Source organism: Oncorhynchus nerka, linkage group LG2 (assembly GCF_034236695.1).
Source record: "Oncorhynchus nerka isolate Pitt River linkage group LG2, Oner_Uvic_2.0, whole genome shotgun sequence".
NCBI lineage: Eukaryota > Metazoa > Chordata > Actinopteri > Salmoniformes > Salmonidae > Oncorhynchus > Oncorhynchus nerka.
The window spans coordinates 9,103,658-9,112,852 of record NC_088397.1 but is presented as its reverse complement, the minus strand read 5'-3'; the positions used below and the strand labels follow the sequence as shown (position 1 = coordinate 9,112,852).

Genomic DNA, 9,195 nt, shown 5'->3' with positions numbered 1-9,195 from the left:
CCTGTCCTCTGTACACAAGACACCTGTCCTCAAGGTACACAACACAAGGTACACAACACACCTGTCCTCAAGGTACACAACACACCTGTCTCTACACAGACACCTGTCCTCAAGGTACACAATACACCTGTCTCAAGGTACTCTGTCCTCAAGGTACACACCTGTCCTCAAGGTACACAATACACCTGTCCTCAAGGTACACAATACACCTGTCCTCAAGGTACACAATACACATGTCCTCAAGGTACACAATACACCTGTCCTCAAGGTACACAATACACCTGTCCTCAAGGTACACAATACACCTGTCCTCAAGGTACACAATACACCTTTCCTCAAGGTATACAATACACCTGTCCTCAAGGTACACAAGACACCTGTCCTCAAGGTACACATACACCTGTCATCAAGGTACACAAAACACCTGTCCTCAAGGTACACATCTACCTATCCTCTGTCTCTTAGCTGTGTTGTTATTGTGTGTGTGTCTCTGTCTATGTGTGTATAATGATGGTGTGTCTCTGTGTAATGATGGTGTGTCTATGTGTGTATCTCTGATGGTGTGTCTATCTGTGTAATGTCTGTGTCTCTGGTGTGTCTATGTGTGTAATGATGGTGTGTCTATGTGTGTAATGATGGTGTGTCTCTGTGTCTGATGGTGTGTCTATGTGTGTAATGATGGTGTGTCTATGTGTGTAATGATGGTGTGTCTCTGTGTGTCTCTATTGATGGTGTGTCTGTCTAATGATGGTGTGTCTATGTGTGTAATGATTGTGTCTATGTGTGTATGATGTGTGTCTATGTGTGTAATGATGTGTGTGTCTGTGTGTGTAATCTGTCTGTCTCTGTGTGTAATGTCTGTGTTTATGTCTATGATGGTGTGTGTAATGATGGTGTGTCTCTGTGTATATTCTGTGTGTCTATGTGTGTAATGTGTGTCTATTCTGTAATGTGTGTCTCTGTAATGATGGTGTGTATGTGTGTAATCTGTCTATGTGTGTAATGGTGTGTCTATGTGTGTAATGATGTGTCTCTGTGTGTAATGATGGTGTGTCTGTGTGTGTCTGATGTGTGTCTGTCTAATGATGGTGTGTCTATGTGTGTAATGATGGTGTGTCTATGTGTGTAATGATGGTCTGTCTATGTCTGTAATGATGGTGTGTTTATGTGTGTTGATCTCTGTCTGTGTCTGATGTGTGTCTGTGTGTAATGATGGTGTGTCTGTGTGTAATGATCTGTCTGTCTGATGGTGTGTCTATGTGTAATGATGGTGTGTCTGTGTCTGATGGTGTGTCTATGTGTAATGATGGTGTGTCTATGTGTGTAATGATGGTCTGTCTCTGTGTGTAATGATGGTGTGTCTATGGTGTGTAATGATGTGTGTCTATGTGTGTAATGATGTGTGTCTCTGTAATGATGTCTGTCTATGTGTGTAATGATGGTGTGTGTCTCTCTGTCTCTGATGGTGTGTCTGTGTATATCTCTGTCTGTCTATGTCTGTCTGATGGTGTGTCTCTGTGTCTAATGATCTGTCTGTCTCTCTGTCTGTCTCTGGTCTGTCTCTCTCTCTCTCTCTCACTCTGTCTCTCTCTCTCAACCACCTTTCTCCTGTCTCACCTGTCTGTCTCTCTCTCTCTTTCTGTCCATCTCTCTCTCTCAAGGTCCATCTACCTATCCTCTGTCTCTATCTCTGTCTGTCCATCTGTCCCTCCTCTTATCACGAGTCCCCAGCTTGGTCTATGATGGTGTGCTGTCTCAGGTCTGTCTGAGTCCCTGTTGTGTCTGTTGTCTCTCTGTTATGGTTAAAGGGAGGAACACAGTGTATCAGTATATCAGAATGCATAGTTCATCACCTAGTGAAGGTTACTGTGTCTGTCTGTCTGATGGTGTGTTTAGTAGTGAAACACTATGGTTCCATTGTTATATACACACACTGTAGTAAGGGACTGCTTCTGTGTCTATGTGCATTCACACACACACACACACACACACACACACACACACACACACACATTGTGTGTCACAGGACTACCAGAGCCAGCTGGAGACATTGGATGTGAATATGAAGGTGATAAATGTGTGTATTGGATGGAGTGTGTCTAAGATGGTGTGTCTATGTGTGTAATGATGGTGTGTCTATGTGTGTAGATGATGGTGTGTTTCTGTGTGTGTAGATGATGAGAACCAGGGTGTGTAATGATGGTGTGTCGACCCTGTGGTGTGTTTATGTGTGGTACACAATACACCTGTCCTTAAGGTCTACAATACACCTGTCCTGTCTATGTGTACACAATCTATGTGTGTGTAATGTCCTCAAGGTACACAATACACCTGTCCTCAAGGTACACAATACACCTGTCCTCAAGTGTACACAATACACCTGTCTATGTACACAATACACCTGTCCTCATGTGTGTATTGATGGTGTGTCTATGTGTGTATAATGATGGTGTGTCTATGTGTGTAATGATTGTGGTCTATGTGTGTAATACACCTGTCTATGTGTGTACACAATGTCTATGTGTACCACCTGTCCTCAATGTACACAATACACCTGTCCTCAAGGTACACAATACACCTGTCCTCATGGTACACAATACACCTGTCCTCAAGGTACACAATGATGGTGTGTCCTGTCCTCAAGGTGTCAATACACCTGTCCTCAAGGTATGATGGTGTGTCTACACCTGTCCTTTAAGGTGTGTACACCTGTCCTCAATGGTGGTCTATGTGTAATGATGACAATGTAATGACCTGTCCTGTAAATGGTGTTTTTATGTGTGTTTGATGTGTGTGGTACACAATGACACCTATGTGTGTAATGATGGTGTGTCTATGGTGTGTGTCTAAGGTACAAATACACCATGTGTGTATGATGGTACACAATACACCTGTCCTCAAGGTACAATACACCTGTCCTCAAGGTACACAATGACACCTGTCCTCAAGGTGTGTCTGTGTGTGTAATGATGGTGTGTACACCTGTCCTCAAGGTACACAATACACCTGTCCTGTAATGATGGTGTGTCTAGTGTACACAATACACCTGTCCTGTAATGAAGGTACACAATGTAATGACCTGTCCTCAAGGTACATGTGTAAATGTTTATGTGTGTGTACCTGTCCTGTACTCAATGTACACCTGTCCTCAAGGTACACAATGACACCTGTCCTCAAGGTACACAATACACCTGTCCTCAAGGTACACAATACACCTGTCCTCAAGGTACACAATACACCTGTCCTCAAGGTACACAATATACTGTGTGTGTAATGATGGTGTGTCTATGTGTGTAATGACACCTGTCCTCAAGGTACACAATACACCTGTCCTCATGATGGTGTACTATGTGTGTAATGATGGTGTGTTTATGTGTGTGTAATGACACCTGTCCTGTAATGGTACACAATACACCTGTCCTCATGATGGTGTGTCTATCCTAATGAGTGTACACAATACACCTGTCCTAATGAGGTACACAAGTGTACACAATGACACCTGTCCTCATGAGGTACTATGTGTGTAACACCTGTCCTGTAAGGTACATGTGTGTAATGACACCTGTCCTCTAAGGTACACATGTGTGTAATGATGGTGTGTCTACCTGTCCTCAAGGTACACAATGAACCTGTCCTCAAGGTACACAACACACCTGTCCTCAAGGTACACTATGTGTGTAATGATGGTGTGTCTAATGACTATGTGTGTAATGACCTGTCCTCAAGGTACATGTGTGTAATGATGGTGTGTCCTGTCCTAATGATGGTGTCCTGTGTGGTGTAATGACACCTGTCCTCAAGGTACACAATGACACCTGTGTCAAGGTACATGTGTGTAATGACACCTGTCCTCAAGGTACATGATACACCTGTCCTCATGGTACACAATGACACCTGTGTCATGGTATACAATACACCTGTCCTCAAGGTATGTGTACAATACACCTGTGATGGTGTCTAAGGTAATGATGGTGTGTCACCTGTGTCAAGGTAATGATGGTGTGTCTATGTGTGTAATGACACCTGTCCTCAAGTGTAATGATGGTGCACATGACACCTGTCCTCATGTGGTACACAATATGGTGTCCTCAAGGTACACAATACACCTGTGTCAATGGTGTGGTGTGTACACAATGGTGTGTTTATGTGTGTGTACATGATGGTGTGTCACCTGTGTCTCAAGGTACACAATGACACCTGTCTCAAGTGTATACATGATACACCTGTGTCTGATGGTGTGTCTATGTGTATACAAGACACCTGTGTCTATGTGTGTAATGATGGTGTGTTTATATGTGTGTAATGATTGTGTGTCTATGTGTGTAATGATGGTGTCTATGTGTATATTGATGGTGTGTCTATGTGTGTGTGTCTATGTGTAATGATGGTGTGTAATGATGGTGTGTGTGTAATGATGGTGTGTCTATGTGTGTAATGATGGTGTGTCAAGTGTGTAATGATGGTGTGTCTATGTGTGTATTGATGTGTGTCTATGTGTGTAATGATGGTGTGTCTATGTGTGTGTATTATGGTGTGTCTTGTGTAATGATGGTGTGTCTATGTGTGTAATGATGGTGTGTCTATGTGTGTAATGATGGTGTGTCTATGTGTGTAATGATGTGTGTCTATGTGTGTAATGATGTGTGTCTATGTGTGTAATGATGGTGTGTCTATGTGTGTAATGATGGTGTCTATGTGTGTAATGATGGTGTGTCTATGTGTGTATGTGTGTAATGATGGTGTGTCTATGTGTGTGTATGATGGATGGTGTTGATGTGTGTAATGTGTGTCTATGTGTGTAATGATGGTGTGTCTATGTGTGTGATGGTGTGTTATGTGTGTGTAATGATGGTGTGTCTATGTGTGTAATGATGGTGTGTCTATGTGTGTATTGATGTGTGTCTATGTGTGTAATGATGGTGTGTCTATGTGTGTAATGATGGTGTGTCTATGTGTGTAATGATGGTGTGTCTATGTGTGTAATGATGGTGTGTCTATGTGTGTAATGATGGTGTGTCTATGTGTAATGATGGTGTGTCTATGTGTGTGTAATGATGGTGTGTAATGATGTGTGTCTATGTGTATTGATGTGTGTCTATGTGTGTAATGATGGTGTGTCTATGTGTGTAATGATGGTGTGTCTATGTGTGTAATAATGATGGTGTGTCTATGTGTGTATAATGATGGTGATGTGTGTATGTGTGTAATGATGGTGTGTCTATATTGATGGTGTGTCTATGTGTGTATTGATGGTGTGTCTATGTGTGTATTGATGGTGTGTCTATGTGTCTATTGATGGTGTGTCTATGTGTGTAATGATGGTGTGTCTATGTGTGTATGATGGTGTGTCTATGTGTGTATTGATGGTGTGTCTATGTGTATATTGATGTGTGTCTATGTGTGTAATGATGGTGTGTCTATGTGTGTAATGATGGTGTGTCTATGTGTGTAATGATGGTGTGTCTATGTGTGTATAATGATGGTGTGTCTATGTGTGTATTGATGGTGTGTCTATGTGTGTAATGATGGTGTGTCTATGTGTGTAATGATGGTGTGTCTATGTGTGTAATGATGGTGTGTCTATGTGTGTAATGATGGTGTGTCTATGTGTGTAATGATGGTGTGTCTATGTGTGTAATGATGGTGTGTCTATGTGTGTAATGATGGTGTGTCTATGTGTGTAATGATGGTGTGTTTCTCAGGGTCTGCGTGGGGACTTGGAGGTGATGCATGGTAAGGTGGAGGCGGTGCGGGTGCTACACCAGGGTCTGATGGGTACTTGTGGGGAACACTGCCAGGCACAGCTGGGGCCCAAACTGGAAAAACTCAACCAGCGTTTTGACAGCATCGCACAGCGCATCACTGCAGGACAGGTACTGACCCCCTGCCCTCTAACTAAGCCATGTCATTGACCACATCTCTCTCTATACTGACCCCCTGCCCTCTAACTAAGCCAGTTAATTGACCACATCTCTCTCTATACTGACCCCCTGCCCTCTAACTAAGCCAGTTCATTGACCACATCTCTCTCTATACTGACCCCCTGCCCTCTAACTAAGCCAGTACATTGACCACATCTCTCTCTATACTGACCCCCTGCCCTCTAACTAAGCCAGTTCATTGCCTTTCGACCACATCTCTCTCTATACTGACCCCCTGCCCTCTAACTAAGCCAGTTCATTGACCACATCTCTCTCTATACTGACCCCCTGCCCTCTAACTAAGCCAGTACATTGACCACATCTCTCTCTATACTGACCCCCTGCCCTCTAACTAAGCCAGTACATTGACCACATCTCTCTCTATACTGACCCCCTGCCCTCTAACTAAGCCAGTACATTGACCACATCTCTCTCTATACTGACCCCCTGCCCTCTAACTAAGCCAGTACATTGACCACATCTCTCTCTATACTGACCCCCTGCCCTCTAATTAAGCCAGTTCATTGACCACATCTCTCTCTATACTGACCCCCTGCCCTCTAACTAAGCCAGTTCATTGACCACATCTCTCTCTATACTGACCCCCTGCCCTCTAACTAAGCCAGTTCATTGACCACATCTCTCTCTATACTGACCCCCTTCCCTCTAACTAAGCCAGTTCATTGACCACATCTCTCTCTATCCTCTACAGTCCTGTGTGTTTATATGAAGAGATCCTCCACAAACAGTCAGACAATATTCTCAAATGGAGAAATATCTTAGTCATTTCCTTAGGCCATGATGCACAACAGTGCATCAAAGGTTACATGATTGTGTGTGTGTGTGTGTGTGTGTGTGTGTGTGTGTGTGTGTGTGTGTGTGTGTGTGTGTAGGCAGCAGCATCAGCGGTGGAGGTGGAGCAGTTCCACAGTGAAGCTAAGATCTGGCTGGACCTGCTGGAGGAAGAAGAGAAACAGGGAGAGAACCTGAAGGAGGAAGATTTCACAGGACAGGACGGGGTAACACACACGCTTCTATTCTGTTCTGTTCTATTCTGTTCTGTTCTATTTCATTTTGTTCTATTCTGTTCTATTCCATTATGTTCTGTTCTATTCCATTCTATTATGTTCTATTCTGTTCTATTCTGTTCTATTCCATTATTGTTCTGTTCTGTTCTATTCTGTTCTATTCTATTCTGTTATATTATGTTTTATTCTATTCTATTTCTGTTCTTTCATTCAAGTAACGTCTTCATATCTCTTTCTCTCTCTTCTCCCCATCTCTTTCTCTCCCACATCTCTCTCTCTCCTCTCCTCTATCTCTCCCCATCTCTCTTTTCTCTCTCACTCTCTCTCTCCCCATCTCTCTCTCCCCATCTCTCTCTCCCCCGATCTCTCTCCCCCATCTCTCTCTCTCTCTCCCCCCACGATCTCTCTCCCCCATCTCTCTCTCTCTCCCGATCTCTCTCCCCCATCTCTCTCTCTCCCCCATCTCTCTCCACCATCACTCTCTCTCTCCCTCTCTCTCTCTCCCCCGATCTCTCTCCCCCATCTCTCTCTCCCCCTTTATCTCTCCCCCGATCTCTCTCCCCCATCTCTCTCTCTCTCCCTTCCTCTCTCTCCCTCCGATCTCTCTCCCCCATCTCTCCCTCCTCTCTCTCTCTCTCCCCCATCTCTCTCTGTCTCCCTCTCTCCCCCACTCTCTTCTCCCATATATCTCCTACTCTCTCTCTTTCTCTCTCTCTCCATCTCTTTCTCTCCCCCATCTCTCTCTCCCCTCCTCTATCTCACCCCAATCTTTCTCTCTCTCTCCCCCATCTCTCTCTCTCCCCATCTCTCTCTCACATACACTCTCTCTCTCCACCATCTCTCTCTCTGTTTCTTCTATCCCCCTTCTCTCTCCCCCATCTTTCTCCCTCTCTCTCTCCCCCGATCTCTCTCCTCCCGATCTCTCTCTCTCCCCATGATCTCTCTCCCCATCTCTCTCTCTCCCCATCTCTCTCTCTCCCCCAATCTCTCTCCCCCATCTCTCTCTCTCTCTCTCCCCCATCTCTCTCTCCCGATCTCTCTCCCCCCATCTCTCTCTCCCCCGATCTCTCACCCCATCTCTCTCCCTCTCTCTCTCCCCATCTCTCTCTCTCTCTCTCTCTCTCTCTCTCTCTCTCTCTCTCTCTCTCTCTCTCTCTCTCTCTCCCCATCTCTCTCTCCCCCGATCTCTCTCCCCATCTCTCTCTCCCCATCTCTCTCTCTCTCCCCCGATCTCTCTCCCCCATCTCTCTCTCTCCCTCTCTCTCTCTCTCCCCAATCTCTCTCCCACCATCTCTCTCTCTCCCCCCGATCTCTCTCCCCATCTCTCTCTCTCCCTGATCTCTCTCCCCCATCTCTCTCTCTCTCTCTCCCCCCGATCTCTCTCCCCCATCTCTGTGTCTCTCTGGCTCTTCTCTCTGTTGTAGAACTGTGAGGAGGGGGCAGTGAAGGAGCTGTTGCTGAAAGGACAGAAGCTACAGAGGAGAGTTCCAGACCTGGACAAGAAAGAACAGATCAGAATCAAACACAATCAGCTCAACACTAAATACAACAGTGTCATGGTGCAGTATACAGTCTGGGAATAATGTCAACATTAAGAAAAATATAATGTTGTACCATTCTATCATTAGTTCACCTGGTTGTGTGTGTGTGTGTGTGTGTGTGTGTGTGTGTGTGTGTGTGTGTGTGTGTGTGTGTGTGTGTGTGTGTGTGTGTGTGTGTGTGTTTGCGTGCGTCTGTGTGTGTGTGTGTGTGTAGGACCTGCGTGGTGTGAGGAGGAGGAAGGCCCTGGCGATAGCCCCCCAGTGGTATCAGTACCGTAGGAAGACTGATGACCTTCTCCAGTGGCTGGACGACATTGAGAGGAGCGTGGCTGAATTACCTGATCCAGCAGAGGAACAGAGGGTTAAGGTGAAACCCTCTCTCTTCCTGTCTCTATATCTGTCTCTCCCTTTATATCTCACTCTGATCTAGCTGTCTGTCTCTCTTCTTCTCTCTTTCTGTCTCTCTTCTCCTCTCTTTCTGTCTCTCTTCTCCTATCTTCTCTCGTTCTGTCTCTCTCCTCTCCTCTCTTCTCCTCTCTTTCTGTCTCTCTTCTCCTCTCTTTCTGTCTCTCTTCTCTCTTTCGTTCTCTCTTCTCTCTTTCTGTCTCTTCTCTCTTTCTGTCTCTCTTCTCCTCTCTTTCTGTCTCTCTTCTCCTCTCTTTCTGTCTCTCTTCTCCTCTCTTTCTGTCTCTTCTCCTCTCTTTC

At 45.0% G+C, this 9,195-nt stretch overlaps 1 protein-coding gene across 1 annotated transcript in view; it reads left to right on the top strand.

The window, feature by feature from the left end:
• LOC115117475 (dystrophin-like) overlaps window positions 1-9,195 on the top strand; it is a 214,835-nt gene that overhangs the window by 49,542 nt on the left and 156,098 nt on the right. Inside the window, 4 exon segments of the mRNA XM_065022730.1 lie at window positions 5,703-5,873; window positions 6,815-6,940; window positions 8,374-8,508; window positions 8,705-8,857. Of these exon segments, the coding sequence (XP_064878802.1) occupies window positions 5,703-5,873; window positions 6,815-6,940; window positions 8,374-8,508; window positions 8,705-8,857 (585 nt within the window).